The 18,707-nt window shown below is 52.1% G+C and overlaps 1 protein-coding gene across 29 annotated transcripts in view; it reads right to left on the bottom strand.

The window, feature by feature from the left end:
* Positions 1-589: 589 nt before the first annotated feature.
* Positions 590-18,707, bottom strand: part of LOC109562134 (protocadherin gamma-C4) — a 186,171-nt gene continuing 168,053 nt past the window's right edge. For 26 of the 29 annotated variants that reach the window (XM_070792077.1, XM_070792075.1, XM_019965103.2 and 23 more), the window contains 3 exons: positions 15,836-15,894; positions 7,453-7,541; positions 590-2,575 (listed from right to left, as the gene is read on the bottom strand). In XM_070792077.1, the coding sequence (XP_070648178.1) occupies positions 2,349-2,575; positions 7,453-7,541; positions 15,836-15,894 (375 nt within the window). In that variant the 3' untranslated portion in view covers positions 590-2,348. Of the gene's footprint in view, positions 2,576-7,452; positions 7,542-15,835; positions 15,895-16,097; positions 16,185-18,707 lie in introns of those variants that run through there. The other 3 variants (XM_019965115.2, XM_019965117.2, XM_070792081.1) reach the window with 3 other exon arrangements.

Raw genomic sequence — 18,707 nt, 5'->3', positions numbered from 1 at the left:
GGCAAGCTGTTCACTGGGCTTCTGGCATTCCCTCCCTCCCACCCTCGCGGCATTCCCAAGCCCCCTGAGGTGGGGGGAGGGGTGAGGGTGGAAGAGGGCGGGCAAAGGAGAGTCCACCCTCCTCCCGCGCAGCCGGGAGGGCGCTCAGAGTGGTCACTTGAGCAGGGAAGGGGCGGAACTCGGGAAGCGTCCACGGCCCCCGCTCCAGCTCTGTGTTCAGCGCGCGCCGCCCCCTCGCACGGGTCTGCTCTTCTGCCTGGAGACAGCGGCAGACAGACAACTGCGCACTGCCACGTCGCGCTCAGAAATCCCTCCTCCACTGCGGACCCGCAAGCCGATTACACACACAGTGTACAGTCCCACAGGCACCATTACGGTCAACCAGACACCTATTATATGTGCACAATCGTGCTGCACGCATACACAGCCGCATTTAACAATTATACACAGATACTCAGGCAGTGACACAAAACCGAGACGCAACACAATCATCGCCTCCCGATCCCGCTCTTCTAGCATACTACTCTGAGTTCATCACTTCATCCATACACGCCAGGAGCCCCCATCTCTTACACAGAAACAGCCCACCTTTCAGAAGAAACCTTTTAATTTTTCAAAGAAAAAAAAGCCATATAAATATTAGAGTATAAAACTTGCGTGAGACACAGGAAGGGGGTGGGGTTGGGAGCTACGTGACTATGCAAAGAGAAGCGCTTAGAGGAGTCAGTACGCGGGAAGGGGGTCGCCGCAGCGCGTGGACACAGCACAAAACACAGCACGGGCCGCCGCGGGCGGGTTCGGGGACAGACGGCTGCGCGGAGCCGGCCGCCCGCTCGCCATCACGGAAAAATACGCCGCACTATACACTATTGGTTATTCTACACCAGCCGAAAGAGGGAGGGGGTTCCTATACTAAGTAAGGGCCGGAGTGGGGTTCTCGAGAAGCCCCGCTGGGTGAGCGGGACCCCGGGGGCAGAGGGGTGAGCAGAGGAAGATCTATGCACAAGGAGGCACTGGGGGACTTTAACCAGGCTCTGGCCACGAGGGGGCGGACTGGGGGCCTGGGCAGTGGCCTTCACAGAGAAGGAATGGCACCTGGCAAGGTGAAGGGCTGGGGCCGCTGGGGCAGGAGGCGCCCTGTGGAGAAGCCCTGATCTCAGGCTGACACTTTCTGTCCACTTGGTCCCTGCTCTAGCTCCCGTCCTTCCCAACCCAGGGACCAAAAATAGCTGAGCGGGCCCCTCCCTCCCTACTGGGGCCACACGGATCCTTCCACAGAAGCACCTCTGGAGTACCCAGCACCCACAGAGGCCCCTCTGACCTCTCCAGGGGACCTGTCCCAATCCTGTTCAGAGCTGCCTTGGACCACAAGGCCAGTTCAAACCCACCGGTTCTGGAAGCTCAGCCCAACGCTGGCTGCCAGGCTGCCCTGTACATGGGAGATGAGGGTCCAGCCTGGGGCATGGCTTCTGGCTGGAACCTGGGGATCTGGTCGGTACCCTGGGGCATACAGAGCCTCCTGCAAGACCCTGTTAACTGACAGGACCAAGCTTTGTCCACCCTCCATCCACACCCACACCCTTCTTTATCTTAGCACCCCACACTGTCTCAGAACATGCAGTGGGGTCTCTTGTTTGGGGAGGGGGAAGTCACAGCATGCAGTGGGAACATTAAATGATGACAAACAGAACAGAACAGAAGACTGGTCCCCAGGGTGTTGGGAAGAGGCATGGTAGCAGGATGCCCTCCCTAAATCCAGCAAGCATCAGTACCATGGGAATGGTGACCATGTCTCCCAAAAACTTGAGCTTGGTCTCAGGTTCTGGAAGGAGGCGAAGGGACTGGCACCAAACCATGCTTTTGGGGCAAGTTTGAGAATTGAAGGAGAGGTCAAGAAGTCATGATGCCCTTCCAACTCTTTAGAACTATGAGCCTTTTTAGGTCACCAGGTACCTCAACACCCCAACCACCTTAAGAAAGAGAAGGGTGGTGTAGGCAGGAGGGAGGTCGGGGATGGGCCTGATTGAATTTGTAAGATGGAGGAGTTCAGCTGTAACTGAAGGGGGTGTGATAAATGGTGTCTACACAAACCCGACTACCCCCATGGGCACAGCAAGTGATTGGATGGGGGTTCCCAGCAGAACTCCCTTTGCATATTCAATCCCCTGGGGGCAGGGGTGGGGGGTGTTGACCGGGCACTTGTTTCCATTTCCCAAGGGGAGCACGGCCTGGGCCCCTACCAGTTTCCTGGGGGTGAGCCCTGAAATCCGAGGCTTGGGCACAGGTAGGGAGAGGCTGGACTGGTTGGGGAGGGAGGCTGCCCTGTGGCTTTGGGCCTGGCCTCCATGTTACTTCTTTTCCTTCTTGCCCGACTTCTTCTTGTTGCCATTGCCCCCTGCCGGGGCCTTGCCATCACGCTTGCCAGCTGCGTTGGTCAGAGTGGCGTTGCTGCCAGGGATGTAGACATTCTGGCGGTAGTCGGGCACATGCTGCAGGGTGAACTGGGGCCCGTAGCGGGCACTCAAGCCCATGGTGCCGGCGCCCCCTCCCAGGGTGGAGCTCCCATCAGCGGCTTCTGCAGAGACAAGGGAAGGTCAGGGGCTAAACCTCAGGGTCCCCAAGTCCCTCTCTTCTAGCACCAGCAGGGACAGCAGTGGACATGCCATCCTGACCCACAAGGGTAGAACTAAGAGGCTCCAGAGTGGCCACCTAGGTTTGTTTTCCCAGCTCTTTTACCTACTAGCCAAGCCTTCCTTAACCTCCCTGTGTCTCCTCAGATTTCTGAATTGCAAAATGAGAATAATAAAGGTACCTACCTCCTCTGGTTTGGTGAAGGCTAACCAGGATTACAAGCACGTTGTAACTGAGATTACATACATCAAGCACCTGGAATAGTGCCCGCTGCCTGGCGAGGGCATCAAACACGCTAGCCATCATCTCTCTCCAGGCTGAGACTTGGCTCTTGAGCCCCTGCCCCAGCCTTTCTCCGGGCAGCCTCTCTGGTCTCCATGCTAGACCTCCACGGTTCCTGCAGGTTCCTAGCCTGTTTCACCCAGTGCCAAGCACAGAGTGGGCACTGAGTCATTCTGTTTTGAGTGAGGGGTGGGGGCTCCTCCAGGGATTCATTTCAGAACAGCAATTGATGCCTACTCTGTGCCAGGGACCTTGCTAGATGCTGCGTGTGCATGATGGTGTCTAACTTGCACGCAACACTCCAGGGAGGTGTGTGGTAGTACCCTGCTATAGAGGTGAGAGAAGTCAGGGTCAGAGGAGGTAAAAGACTTGCCCGAGGCCACACCAGCCAGGACAGGGGGGTGGGGAGGGGTGGGGGTGAGGCCTAAGTACATCCTAGGTGTAGCTGTAGGGTATGGTCACCACCAGCAGAGGCCTGAACCTCATCACTACTCTGAGGGTGAAAAAGGGGAGAGGCTGAGAAGATGATGACTGACCAACTGTCTTAGGTCCAATGTGGCCCCAGGCTCACAATGGCAGAGTAGGTGACATCACAGAGCCCGGCTTCCTGCTCTGCACAAGGAGAAACTGGGGTCCCGAGGACTGCAAGTTCCCTGGGAGCTTGACAGAATCACAGCCTCTCAGAATCTGCATTTGAACACCGTATCCAGGTGACACGTGGCTCCAGGTGATGTGTGGCACATTGAAGGGAGAGAAATACAGAAGACCCTACTTCACTGAGGTTTTGTGAGGATTCCAGGAGAAAGTGCTTCACGCAGTGCCTGGGCACTTAGAGAGAGCTCACTGAAGGCTTGCTGTTGCCAAAATCACCATCACCCTCATCACTGTCACCGTCACCATACCGGGTGTCACGGCTTCTCCCCTCCATGCCCCCTACCTCCAGGGGGTTAAAAAAAAAAAGAACAACACAGGGTTTTGATGACTCCGCTGAGTTCAGGAGGGCTCCTGTTGGAGTCCTCTGGCAGCTAGAGAGTTAAAGCCCCAGAACGCCCAGCCCAGACCTGTCCAGCAGAAGGGCTCCCAACTGGCCTTCCTCTACCCCCACCCTAGACCCTGGAAGTGCACAGGGAGAGTGACTAAACCCAGAGAGGCTGAGTAATCCTGGGACATCAACCAAGGATTGAGAAATAGAGAGACAGGAAATATTTTCATAGAACAGCATCAGAGGGGGAGGGACGCAAGGGAAAGCAAAGGAGAGAGGAGCCCCAGTCTTTCCGCCTCTTCATTCCAGGCTCAGGTTTCCACAACCTCCATTTCAAGTCCCAAATCCCTACGTCTGGGGCCTTCAGGGGGCGGGGAAGTGGGCTGGGTGGGAGGGAGCAGAGCCCACTTCCTTCTCTCTTTCCCCTAGCCCTTTCATTCCACTGACATTTCTACATTTTCTCTAATTAACTCCAGGAGGGAGTCGGTCCTCCACCGCCCCGCCCCTCCCTGCTGCCTGGGAATATAAGTGCTGGGGGGAGGGGCCCAGATCTGGCTTCAAGAGCCAGGGTTCCCAAGTGATTTAGGGGCAAAGAGGGGAGACGTCAGAGGCGCCAGTGAGAGAGAGAGAGGGGGAGAGATGGGCACCAAAAGGGGGAAGGGAGGCAGAAATAGAAAGATAGGAAGGGCGGGATTGGATAACTGGAAGCTAGGCCCACCCACATCCTACAACACACCCAGGATCTCTAAGAAGCACCCGAGCAGACAAAAATGTCAAAGCCTGCCCCTGCCACCCCCTCCCTAGAAGCACAGACCTGATGTCGGCCTGCGTTGTGGGATGCACTGAGGTGGGGCTAGCCAGGAGGGAAGAAGATTGGGAAACCCAGGGTATAACACAGAAACAGGCCGGCCTGGAGTTCTGTCCGGTCAGCTCTGCCACTAAGAGCCAGCCATATGACCTTGACCAAGGTCCTGTCTGACCCCAACCTCAGTTGGACTGCAGGCTCTCATCTTCTGCAGAATCAAGTCTGCAGAAGGGCACCTCCTTCTACCCTGCAAGACTTAGTTTGGGCAGGAACTGGGATCTTCCCTGAGCACAAGGAGAAACAGACTCTGAAGAGCAGCAAGGAAGAGGTTAAGGCACTGCCTGCCTCCACTCCCCTCTCCCACTCCAGCCTCACCTCAGGGAAAGGGCTCCCAGCCCCAGCGTTCCCCCTCTGCCCTGCCGTCCCTACCCAGGGGCTGAAGGCAGAAGCTCCAAACAGCCCGGAAGGCCTGCTCACTCACCAGGGTGGGAGCCACAGACCGCAGCCTCCTGGAGAGCACACCTTCCCCTCAAATGTTTATGTAAAAAGCCTCCCAAGGTACTTATTCTCCCCACTCACTCGCCCTCAGCGGCCCCACAGGCCTGGCTGGGCTGGACTCCAGGAACCTCTCTGACTCCAGGGCCAGGAATCGGGTGTGAAAGTGAGAGTAGGGCCTGACCCTGCCACCTCCACCCCCAGGGTCCATCCCCCAGGGCCAGGGTTTACTCCCGGGTCAGGCCCTGTGTGGGCTGGAGGGTGGAACCCTGACAGGGCAGGCAGCCTTCGGTGACCCCAGGGACCTCCTGGGAGGGTCTGGGGCTATAAATACTGACTCCGTTTCTGTTTTTAAAATCTGGATTTAGGCTAAAAAGGCTGCTTCCTGGCTTTAGGGTTTAAAGCCACAACAGCTAAATATACCTTACTGTCTGTTTACTTCCCTCAAGAGTCCAACTTGGCGTCTTCTCAGACCCCACCACCTGCGTCTCTCATACTCAGGGTCTGGCCTCTCTAGAATTACAGCAGCCCCCGCCCCACTGCCCCTCCCCACCCCCTGAACCTAGGCCAGCCCTGTCTTCCCAGAAGGCTGGTGCCCCTGCCGCTGCTCCCTTCCTCTTCATCAGCCATGGGCCTGGCCCCCACGGCCTCACAGACATCCAGGGAAGCCTTGTCAGACTAAACAAATGAAAATAAAGGGTGACCAGTTAAATGTGAATTTCATGTAAATTTTTTTTTTTTTAGTATAGTTATGTCCCAGTTCTAACATTTGGGACCTACTTATGCTAAAATACTATTTGTTGTTAAAATTTAACTGGCCATCCTGTATTTTATCTGGAACCCCAATCTGGGAGAATAATGCAGCATTGAGAGAAACCTGTTCGCCTAAAAGGGAAACTGAGGCTGATGGAAAGGCAGACGTGGTTACTGGAGCAGACAGGGCATGAACTTAGGAGCAAGCTGGGTTAGAATCTCCAGTCTGCAGCTCAAAATGGGGGCCTTCGAGCAAGCAGCTTCTCAGTCCCCTCATCTGTCAAATGGAAGGACTCAGACCTGCCTTGCAGAGTTGTGAGAAGATCCACCGACATGAGGCCCACCAAGCTTGCTGAGCGTGAGCTGGGGCAGCATGCAGGCATGACGGCAGCGATGACTGCTGTGACTTTACCTGATTCTCCACTAACCAGGCCTCCAGAGACACTGGACAGTGGGGCTCTCAGCTCACTGAGTGAGGCCAGTGCCTGAGTCCTCCGCCAGCCTCCATGTAAGCCCAGGGTTAGTCGCTCCAGAAGCTAGTGCTTATTAAACAGGCATTATTCTAATTCTACCTTCCATCCCACCAAGGGTCAAAAGAGACCACCATCTATCAATTTTTACCACTGCGGACTTCCACGTACTTTCACCCCTGTGCCCTTCCTCTCTGCCAATCCTGTCCCGAGGCCCCTGTGACACTACAGTGAGAGCTGTTGTTCCTGGTCCGATGTTATAGTTAGTGAGACCGCAGCCCAGAGGGAACGAGTCACTTGCTGGAGGACTCGCAGCCAAGCGGTGGTGCCAGGACTGGAATCCAGGCCGGCCTGCCTCCAGAGCCTGCACTCTTCAGTACTAATGATGTCATTCTCCCTCCATGCCCAGGACTCTTGGCTGTCATCCCTGAGGAGTAGCATCACCTGAATCTCTATCGTTGAAGGTCTTTGTTACCTTGTGGGAAAACCAAAATCCTGCTCTGGAAGTGGGGGCAACAAAGAAAAAAGAGAAGGGGTCCCCATGGGTCCGGCGTGTGTTTCCTACTGGGAGTATCCACACCCACTTCCCTGGCTTCAGGGCGGGTACGGATCAGGCTGCAGGCCCCGGTACTCCATGCTTTGCCATATCGTTTCACTGAATCCTCACAGCAACCCTTTGAGGTCTCTGTTCCCACTTTCTTGATTGAGGAAACTGAAGTTTAGAGAGATTAATTGATCAAAGGCACAAAGATGGCAAGTGGCAGAGCTAGGACCCAACCTATAGGTGTCCCTTCCGGGGCAACACTTGTAAACACTGCTCCCTACTTCTCCTCCAAGGATCTTTCCTTGTTCACTCCCTCCGGGCATCCCAGAGCCCCCATCCCTCAGCTACTCTCTAATCTGTCTTTTTCCTGGAATTAAGGGCTGTGTAGACCAGCTGACGTATAGGCTGGAAGCCAGTCTCGGGGCACGGTGCTGTGGGATGCACCCCAGAACCCCAGGTCTCCCACTCCACACGTGTTGGCACAACTTACCACTGGCGGAGGCCAAGATCATGGCTTGTAGCATCTCTGTGTCGAACTGGTTGTTGGGCCAGGTGCCGGTTTCATCGCCATTTTGGGATCTGCAGAAAGAGTGGGCTGGTGAGCGTGCTCTCCCAAGCCACCCCACCCCGCCCTTCCTGTCCCCGCTCAGGGCCCCCAGATCTAGTGCCCAACCCCAGCTCTCACCCAAGACCTGCCCCTTTCAGCAAGGTAGGAGGGAGCTTACACAATCCTTCAGAAGCCAGACCCCACCTGCCAGTCCCCCAAATCAGCTTTCTACCTGTCGTTTCAGACACCATGGCCCTTGGAGGGAGCGGGCAGGACTCACTGCAAGCTGCATTCCCCGACCACTGCGAGGGAGCAGTGGCTCACAGTAAGGGAGAGCAGACCCTCTCCAGAGGACAGTGGAGGGTGGGAAACAGGAAAGAAGGTGCCACAGCTAGGGAAAGGCCTGAGAACCTAGACAGAACCCAAAGGCAGAGGCTGGGAGGCCCACGAGACACTGGGGCTGGGGGAGAAGCTGCTAAAACTCAACCCTGATATGCTTTGGGGGCTCACTCAGGCCTCAGGATAAAATCCACAGGCGCCTGAGAACCAGCCCTTCCTATTTCCCAAGAACCCCACTCCCAGCATTCTATCGTGAACCCTTTCTGAGTCCCATTCCTGACTCCTTCACTCTCTCTTACCAGCTCCTTTTGGTCAGATACTGCTCCCTAGAATGCAAGCTTCTTACCTCTGCCTTGGCAACGTGAAGCGAATAAGTTTGTCAGAGGGGACCCCTGAGCCCACCCAGGCTGGGTTAGGTGCCTCTGCCGTGTTCCCACCCTCACTGGCTGCTCTGTGGCAGCTCTAGGCCCACGGGGACTGCCACTGTCCCACCCCCCTACCCACCCCTCCCCAAATCCGCTCCACCCACAGACCCAGTTCCTTGAGCTTTGGGAACAGGGCTGTGCCTGTTTCCTACTGAAGCACCTAGTTAACAACTTTAGATGCTCTAAACAGTGAGAAAAACACGAGGTGATTCATAATTGTTAAAAACGTTACCCTGAACTCTAAGGAATGGTACCCTGACCTGGACTTTTTCCCATAGTAATTTTACTCCTATGCTTTTAAGAGAATTTCCAAGGCTCAGATGATTTCCATTTTCGAGGGGAAGCGGAAGCAGCCTGACACAGTCTATTAGTTGACCTCTGCGCTGTCTGGAACACTGAAATTCCTCAGTGAATGCTTGTTGCCTGAATTAATGAGGAGAGCCCTACTGAGAAAGTTAGGTCACTATAAGGTAAGAAGCATTTTGCACCAGGGGAGGGGCTGGAGGGCAGGCCCTGAAGGCAGGCAAGTTGGGGTGGGGGAGGGACGGAGTGTAAAAGTGTGTGTGTTTATCACGGTGGCCTGGCCAAGCAGAGTCGAGAACAGCTTTATGCTTTTTCCGAGGTCTGTCCTTGCTTGTGGTTTTTCCTGATCTGGAACTCAGGCAGCGGACGTGTCTAAGGCCCTCCAGCTGCCGAGTGGCGCCCTCTTTGCTGTCACAGCAAAGGTAGAGTTAGGGCTGGAGGAGAAAGCAGGCAGGTCATTTCTCCCTCTGTAGAGTGGCAAGAGCTGGAACTCTGGATTCACTTATTCAACCAGTATTTATTGAGCAATTATTGTGTACCAGACACGGGGCTGGGTGCTGGGTTTGTAGCTGTGAACATGATTGAAATAGACCGGTGTTCAGTCTCCAATGACAGGCTGATAGTAAATAATTACACGATCACTGAATTGTAATTGTGACAAGTGCCACAGAGGCAGAGAGCAGGGGTGTAAGAGAGTACTGACCTCATCGGGGTTAGGGAGCCAGTCAGTGCAGGCTTCCCCGAAGAAGAGACAGGGAGTTTAAATCTGAAGAAACCATCCAGGTGATCTGGAGAATGCCAGTCAAAGAAAAGTCGGAGGATAGAAAATCAATGCTCTGTAACTGCCGATGTAAAGACCAATTCAGGCAAGGTAGCAGTGAATACTTAAATATCACCCACAGATCACTGGCTAGTCACCAGCACTGTGAAAGCACCTTTGTAACACGGAGATCTGGGGGCACCGCTTTAACCCGGTGAACAAACTGAGCAACACTGACCATGAGACAAACCGACAACAAATGATTCCCAGCACAAAGAGCAGCGTCCCCCCCACAGTATTCCTACCAGACTGCGTGACCTGGCCCCATTGTGAGAAAATGATCCCCAAACACAGACTCTGGGATGTTTGGAAAGACAACTGGCCTGCAGTCTTTAAAACATGTCTATGTCATCACACACACACACACAAAACCTTCAAAAGGCAAGGAGGCTGTTTTAGATTAAAGGAGATGAAAGAGAGGTAACAAGCCAATGCAATTTACACTCCTTGATTGAATTCTGGCGTTAAAAAAAAAAAACCAGGTTAAAAGGACATTTGGGGAATGTTTATGAAAATCTGCTAGTGGACTGTGTATTACTGCATTAATGTTAAAGTCTTCAAATGTGAGCATTCTTTTGCGGTTATGTATGAGAATGTTATTGTTATCAGGAGAGAGATACTGAAGTACTTCAAATGTTTTTAGGTCTGCAACTCTCAAATGGTTCAGGGTGTGTGTGTGTGCATGTTGCCAGAGAGAAAAGAGAAAATAAATGTACAAAATTTTAACGACTGATGAATCTAAGTTTAAAAGAGTATCTGGATGTTCATCATAGTATTCTTTCAACTTTAAGAGGTTTGAGCCATTTTAAAGTAAAAACTCGAGTGATACAGTAAAGTCAACTAGGAGAAGGGTAGTGTTGGAAGAGCTTTCCAAGCAAAAGGAGCAAAAAGCCCCAGCCTCTGAGGCTGGGCGAAGCTCAGCGAGCTCAAAGCACTAACAAAGCCAGTGTGGCTGCTACGGGACGTGGTGGTGGGGCTACAAAGTGTACACTGGAGATTGTGTTCTTATCCTAAGAGCTCTGGGAAATCTCTGAGGTATATAAAAGGGGGTTGTCAATTAAGTATTTAAAGATCACTGTTAAGGTAGGTAAACTCCTCCAACTTGAATTTTTTATTAAAATATTTTAGTTTCTTTTACTGTTACCTTCCAGATGTCTAAATCTCCAGTCTGTTGTACTGGTAATTTAACTCTGTAATAGAATAGTTTGCTGCCAACTCTTTATATTAAGTAATTTTAAAATATTTGTAATATTGTTGAGTGACTAATGAACCATTAAGTTCATGGCATTAAAAAAAGAAGAAGATCACTGCTGCTCCCATGAGAAGACTGAGGGATGGGGGGCACCTCTGGGAGGGCAAGAGCCCAGTGATGGAGCCTCAGCCACCTCTGTCTCCATGACAACCCAGGAGTCCTCACTTGCAGGCAGACTGAGCTCTCCCTGGGCTCCCCTGGTGGGGCAGGGCTGAGGCAGGAGGGCTCAGGCTGAGACAAAGGGCCTAATGTGGATACAGTGGGGAGAGCAGATGGGGCGAGCAGCAGGGGGCTTGGAGCGGACAACAGGGTCAGACACCCTGTGCTGGTGGGTGATGGTGTTGAGGGAATGAAGGTGAGTGGAAAGGTGGGCCTGGAACCATGACGGACTGGGCGGGGCTGCGAGGAGGGTTCTTAGGAAATGACTGAAGGCTGGAGGCCAAGCACATGGGCAGGAGATCAGCAGAGAGAGAGTTCTTGTTGAGCCGTTTACTGAGAGCTTCTTATTTCTGGGTACTGGGCTGACTAAATTATATACATATTGTCTATTTCAGCCCAAGAAACACCCACAGGTAAGTGTTATTATCCTTATTTCCCAGCGGATGAAACCGGGGCTCAGAGAGGTTGAGAGACTTTCCCAAAACCACACAGCTGGCAAGAGGCAGCTGTTGTGAAATCACACAAAACTGGCCTAATGTGACTCCAAAGCCTCTGATCTTATACATAACAACATACTGGGCTTCAGCAGGGATGGGAACTCTTTCAGGATTTGAGGAACAGTGAAAAATAATAGTGAAGGAGACGGACTACATCTAACTGACCATTTTCCAAGTGTCAGTGCCTGTGACAGGCCCTAGGATTTAAGAGACGATATGATCTTGCCCTAAGGAGTTTGTATTCTGGTGTGCTGGGGGTGTGTGTGTGAGGGACAACCCCAGAGGCCAGGCTGCGGTTAAACGCTCCCTGCATCCTGCTCAAAACAAGGAGAAATATGGGGAAGTCACCCCTGACCTTAGCCTGGGCTTAACTGTGTTCAATCTAAGTGCATGTGTATCTTTTTAATGTAGTAAAAGCCTGTCTGTATCAGCTAAAATGTTTACCCATTAGAGAGGCTATTATGCAATAATTAAATGACTTATGAAGAACTTTTCTTATGATGTGGTGCAAAGAGAAAAAAAAAACAGGCTACAATATTGATGGACAGTATGACCTCAATTACTAACAAAAACAAACAAAACTAGTGAGAAATATACTACTTGACTGGGATTAAAATGTGCTGATATCCTGTGAACAAGTCTGTGATCAGTTCGTCTAGATGATTAGATTTTAAAAAGCAGCAGTGGCAGAAACAAAAGCAACAGCAGAAAAAGCAAGAGCAGCCGCTTGCGCGTGCTAAGTGTACCAAGAAAAAAGTTTGAAATACATTTAAAAATATTAAGAGAGCTTAAGACATCAGACTCTCAAGCAGTTACAAAATGTGGACCTTAATTTGGATAAGCACACAAACAGGTTAACAGAGAGCAATATATAACTGGGGAAATCTGAATACAGACTAAGTATTTGATGATATTAATTAATATTATTATTACTATTAATCAATTACTTTTAGTGTTTGTGTGTTTAAAAAATGAATCATCTGTGAAAGATAGTGAAGACTGATGAAATACAATGGCTGTGATTTGTTTTAAAATAATTCGGTGGGAGGAGGGAGACACGAAACAAGTCAGAGGGTTAGCTGAAGATGGAGAGTGAGGCCAGAGAGTCTCATTACACCAGTGTTTCTACTCTTGCATAGATTTGAAATTTTCTGTATTAAAAAAGTTAGTGGTGGTTTCCCTGGGTTGTAAAATTATGAGTGATTTTAAAAACTGTTTTCTCTATTTCTCATGTTTCTATAATGAGCAAGGATTATGAGCAGAAAAAAGTAAATTGCTATTGGTTTGTTTGTTGAATGGCTGCCCAAACAGAGGGAAAGATAGTGTCCCCTGCGGAAGGCAGAATAGAAGGGGAAGGGCAGTGTGGTACCATCAAAGCAGAACAGTGTGGGGACCAGGGGAAGCCAAGTGGAGAGTCTCCTCTGGGCAGAGGCTGGGAACAGCGGCGGGGAGGGGCCTGGGGCACAGCCTGAGAAAAGGAGAACTGGCTTGCTGGGCTCAGGCTTGAGACAACAGCTGTTGGGACTAGAAGCCAAGGATACAACCTGAGCATAGATGGTGGAAGAGAAGAGGAGCCCCTGGCAGGCAAGGACTTCAGAAAACTCCCTTTTGTCCAGGCAATGTGCCACAGCACTGGCTTGAACCTGAACCAGGTTTACTGAAGAACTCAACACTAGCCCTGCTCTGAACCTGGTGTGCCAGTGGCTGAGATGGGCCAGAACCAGGGTTCACCTGAATGAGAGAAACCGCCCTTCTTCATCCTCTCGCTCCCCTCGACTCATCAGATTGGCAGCAGGGAAAAACTCCCACCACTCTGTTGATCATGAGAGGGCTCACCACAGGGCCTTGGCAAATGCTCTTTCCTCCACCTGGAATGCCCTTCCCCTTTCTTTCAGCTGGTTGATTCTCAACCTCATTTCTTCCTGATGTCCTCCTGCCCCCTGGCTAGGTCACATCCCTATTGTATACTCTCAAGACCTACTGTATGCTCTTCATTGCACTTAGGATAGCTGGAATCTCACAATTTTTTTTGAGTAATTATTTGATTAATATTTGTCTCCCTCAACACACTATAAACTCCCTGAGGGCAGAGATTATGTCTATCTTATATCTCCTATACCTAAAACAGTAACCACCTGTTACTATTTACTGGATGAATGAAAGAGGGAAATCACAGTTGTTGAACCAGGCCCCTAACAATGATTTTGTCTGGGCCCCTGTTGCAGCTCAATCAGAATTCTTGATTCCGTCCCCTTCAAGCTACCCGAGGAAGGGAGAGTTCCTGAGCCTTCTCCTCCATCTCAAGAGCTCCCACGTGTAGTTAGGTTACCAAGTCTCTCACATAATGAAAAGGGACTTGAGAGTGGGGTAAGTGCCCCAGAGGGCACGTCCTAGTCCACTGCTGAGGCTGCCAAGGCAGCAGTGAGCTCTGCTTCAGGGCCAGCACGTGGCCTGGGGTGGTGGAGGGCCAAGGAAACACAAACTGCCCTGTATTTCTCATCACCTCAGCTCAAATGTCACTTCCGTTCTCTATCCCCCTCCCTCATTACACTCACATAACTGTCTTAGAACTTACTGTGAAAAAAAAAAAATTAAAAAAAAAAAAAAAAAGAACTTACTGTGATTTTTAACTAGAAATGTTTTTAGTGTAATTTGTTGTCAATTTTCTGTCTTCCTTGCTGGCATGGAAGCCTATGAGTACAGGGATCGTATCTGCTTGTTCACTGTTATACACTAGTGTTCAGCAAAGGGCCTGGCTCATAGTAGATGCTCAATAAATATTTGTTGAATAAATAAATACATGAACGAATAAACGAATGACCTAATGGATAACCTGCAGGAAGGCTGGCAAGACCAGCAGGGAGAAAGGAGACAGCGGGGGTCAAGAGGAGGGCAAGGGCAATCCAAATCGTCAGGTTTGCTGCCTTGTAGGGGCCTCAGCCAGGAACTGCCTGAGACCACGATACCAGAGGCAGGATTCACAAGCCCAGGACCTGAGTCTCCACCTTGCACCAAGGTGTCCTGGGCTCTGGTGGCAGTGAGGACTCAGCACCTGTAGCATTTGGATGGAACGTGGGCAGCAAGTGTCCAGCTAGCAAGGAGCTGGGAAGGCAGCCCAAGCTCGGCGCCCCTCTCTGTCTTCTGGGCCTATTGGACTCCACCAGGCTCCCGACTTCTAACAGGGAGGCCTGGCCCAGAGCCCACCCCTCTCCCCTCAGACCAACTGCAGGTCTTTTGCTGAAGTCCTCCCCCACTCCACCCCTGCCCCAGGGTGTTCCTGTCTTAGCAGGAATTCATACCAGATTGATCTGGGCAGCTGGGGCAGCCTGGAAGGGAGGGTGTACTGGGGACAGCAGGGATCAAAGGCTCTGTGTGTGAGGGGCAGGGGAGGGAGAGCGCCTGCGGGGTACAGGCGCCTACGTTGTGTGCTGGCTTGCCCACAAGTTTTAAGAAATGACAGACAGGGAGAGGGACGCAGAGTAAAAGTCAGGATAAAAACCTAGAGATAAATAAAGAGCAACAAAGAATGAGGCAAAAAGAGACAGAAAAGAGACTTAGATATACAGAAACAAAGAAACACAGGCTGAGAACAGAGAGGAAAGCAAAAATAGTGAGAAATAGAGATTGGAGACAGAAGAACACTAGGAAGTGATCAAAGGAGAAGAGGCAGAAGAGAAGTCAGGGACAGTGAGAGGAAGGCAGAGAGAGAAAAGGAGAAACAGAGACTGAGACTAAGGAGGAGTCACATTTATTCATTGATTCCACATTTATTGAGCACCTAGCCATAGCAGGCGCAGCGCAAGGCACAGATCAGTGCAGGTGGACACAAACGGTAGGGACCGAGACACAGCAATAAAGACAGAAACAGAGAGAGACGAGGAGGAGGGAGAGGCAGACTAAGATGGGCTCTGAGCTGAGGACGGTTGAGAGTGGAGAGACCAGAGGCCTGCAAGCGGAGAAGGCAGGGCCGGGGGGCCTGGGCGACCTGCCCCTCCAAGGCGGCTCTCCCACCTCAGCCCCACCTGCAGCCGCCTGGCTTCCCTCCCCTCAGCCTCAGCTCCTTCTTGCAGGTTCTGGAGGAGCCTCTGACTACTGACAGTTTCTCCTCTCCTCCTTCTGTCCCAGATTCCTCTGCCTGAACCCCAGTCAGGATGGAGGGCAGCCAAATCTGGGCCAGGGGGACGGAGCCAGACAGATAGGTATAAAAAGCCTCCTCTCCACCCAGAGACCAACCTTATGACCATGCTTAGCTCCAACAGAGCCCCCAAGACACAAGAAAAGGTTTGGGTGGTGGGGCTAAGGGAATGGGATGAGTGTGTGTTCCCAAAACAGCCACATTAGAAGCCTCTTCCTTCTGGGGTTTGTGCACCAGCCCCCAATACCCCAAAACCTTCCTGAAATCTGGAACTGAGGGAGGAAGCCATTTGTAGCCAAAGCTGAGCCCTCCCCTTCTCTCCCCCCATCTCCTCCCACGTCAGCACTGAGGAAAGTGCCGCAGAGAAGAGGGTGGGCTGGAGAGGCAGTCACCTACCCGCTGGTGCCGGGTCTCTGGGCCTGAGAGAATCGCCAATCCGTGTTGGGTGGGGCTTGCTGTGGAGAAAACAGAGGGAAAGAGGCTGAGTACCAAAAAGGGCTAAGGTGAGGGTGGGGAGGGCTCGTTTTCAAAGATAAATTATACCCTCAGGTCTCAGAGGTCTGAGATCCCAAAGAAGTAAAATGACATTTATCCAATCACAGTGAACAAACTCAGGTTCCTTCCCTAAGCAAATTGCCCCTTCTTCCCTGCCCCCCACCTCAGAACTCCTGAGCTGAGGTTCAAGGGGTACCGGGATGTGTGTGTGTGTGTGCATGCACGCGCAGAGAAGGGCCCTCAAAGTGGCAGGGGAGGCTTTTGGATGAGAATTCCACCAGCCCTAGAAAGAATTTCATTCAGCTCCTCAGCTGGGAACAAAGCACCCTCTGCGGCAAGATGGCTGCTGTTCCTGGTAACCCTTTTCATGCCAGGCTGGGCCTTTACACATTCAGAAGGACACCTTCAGACCCTCTCTCTCAAGGATCCCTTCCCACAGCTAAATACATTATTAATTTAGGAGTCACGCCAGACTGGGCCTTTGCAGGGCATCCAAGCCCCAGGACACCTCTCACCCCCAGAATTCTGTGCCAGACAATGGCTGTGACTGAGGAGGAGAGAACAAGGCTGCTCTGTCTGGGACGGAGAGAACTGCTGGGATGGAGCCCAGCAGAGATCAAGCTCCCACAGCCTCCAAGCAGAGCCAAGTCAATCTCCAGGGCTCCCAAGGCACAGATCTGTAGCCATCCCCCACCTGGATGAAGGTGTGGGACTTGAGCCAGCCACCTCACTTCCAAGTTCCTCCCAGCCTTGCCAGAGGGTGTGTTACCCCATCACACACTCTCACAGAGCACTCCTAGAGCTGTTTCCTCGCCATTCTGGACTGCTCTGGTAGTTAATTCTCACACTCACTCCCAGGAGAGGAGAGAGAGGTGTGAGCATCTCCAATTATACGGGGGAGAAGGAAGACTCAGGGCTGCCAAATGACACACTCTTAAGTCTCACAGGTGGCAGTGATGTGAGGAAACCCAGAAACTTAGCATTCCAGGTACCACAGGAGTCACTAGCACCATTCTGCAGATGCCATGGGAAGGGCACAGGGATGCCCAGCTCTCAGTCACAGTATTCTTCGACACAGCACAATTTAAACCGAGATGCAGGAGCCATGACAGACCGGAGGACAGGACCGAGGAGAACCCACAGCCTACATAAGGACAGCGGGTCCAGGTTTGTCCAGTTAGGGCTGCTCAGGGATAAGGAGCCCCAGCAGACTTTTCTCCACAAGCAACGCCCTGAAAGGGGAAAGAATGTCCACCTTTGCCTTGTCCCAGCAGGTGTAAACCATCCCTCCTGTTCTCCACCTTTAGAAGTACCAAGTGACTGAAAGCAGAGATTCTGGAGTTAAACAAATCTAGATTAGATCTTTGTCTACCACTTACCATGTGAACTTGAGCAAGTCACTTGACCTCTGTGAAACTCAGTTATAAGGGAGGGTGAGGAGTGCTAGTACCAACCCAACGTAAGTGTGGGGAAGAGCAAAGGAGATGCTTTGGTTCTTAGAGGAAATCCGTAGTAAGGTTCTCTCAATCAGCTATCAGAATCCCATGGTGGTGCTGCTCCAAAATAGAATTGATTCGGTAGGGGCAGAGTGGAGTACAGACATATTTTGACTAAAAGCTCCTGGAGTTATAGAAAATTACGTTATTTTACAACAAACATTTCCCCAAATATGAAACCACCTGCTGGTTTCTGGCAGAGGTCATGGTTTTCCAACAGCAGGGGAAGGAAGGGCTTGCCAGAGTCTTAGATACTTTGGTGGCAGTTTATGGTGGTTTAGTTGCTAAGTTGTGTCTGACTCTTGTGACCCAATGGACTACAGTCAGGCTCCTCTGTCTGGGATTTTCCAGGCAAGAATACTGGAGTGGATTGCCATTTCCTTCTCCAGGGGATCTTCCCGATGCAGGAATCGAACCTGGGTCTCCTGCATTGCAGGCAGATTCTTTACTGACTGAACTATGAAGGAAGCTTTGGTCAACTCCAAAGTCCCCGACATGGAGAAGGAAATGGCACTCCACTCCAATATTCTCACCTGGAAAAATCACATGGTCAGGAGTCTGGTGGGCTACAGTCCATAGGGTGGCAAAGAATCAGACACAACTGAAGCAACTGAGCACACAAAGCCCTGATGGTAGATCGCTGGGCCCATGTGGGCACGACGGCGCCAAACGCCTATGTCTTAGTATCCAGAACCCAGGTGCTCCAGGTTCCCACTTCCAGCCATAGGACGGGTCGGTGGTGCCACAGAGGGCCGAGGCGGCCTGTCCTACAGAGGTCTGTTCACTTGTCCCAGGCCGGCCCCACTGCCCCTTGAGCCACAGGGCATTGTGGCCTTCCTGAGCAAGGCTTCTGGGCAGGAGGCGCCCACCAAACTCTGCTCAGTGTCTGGGCCCAGACTGACCCACCAGCCCATGGGTCACAGAGTCCCGCCCGCCCCGCACCTAGAGCGCCCCCAGTGGCTGCAGCACTAGCGACTCGGGCCACCAAGAGGCCCACCAGGAGGCGACCAGTCCAGGCCGGGGCGGGGATAAGTGGGGCGGCCAAGACCTGGTATTTCCCTCAGGTTAAAACCTCTGAGGCTGGCAGCAAGGTGGGAGGGAAGCTGTGAGCTGTCGGGACAGCCCTTTGCAATCGGCTGGCAGTTAAAGGCGGCGTATGAGGACAAGGACGGCCAGGTGCGAGGGGCGTGCGCAGGTGCAGCGTGGGGAGCCTGTGCGCTGTGCGTGGCACATGGGCCAACCACAGACGTGTTGGTTTGATGTGGGAATAAAGAGGG

This window comes from Bos indicus, chromosome 7 (assembly GCF_029378745.1).
Source record: "Bos indicus isolate NIAB-ARS_2022 breed Sahiwal x Tharparkar chromosome 7, NIAB-ARS_B.indTharparkar_mat_pri_1.0, whole genome shotgun sequence".
Taxonomy (NCBI): domain Eukaryota; kingdom Metazoa; phylum Chordata; class Mammalia; order Artiodactyla; family Bovidae; genus Bos; species Bos indicus.
The sequence above is the reverse complement of the archived record's forward strand: the minus strand, read 5'-3'. Positions and strand labels throughout refer to the sequence as shown.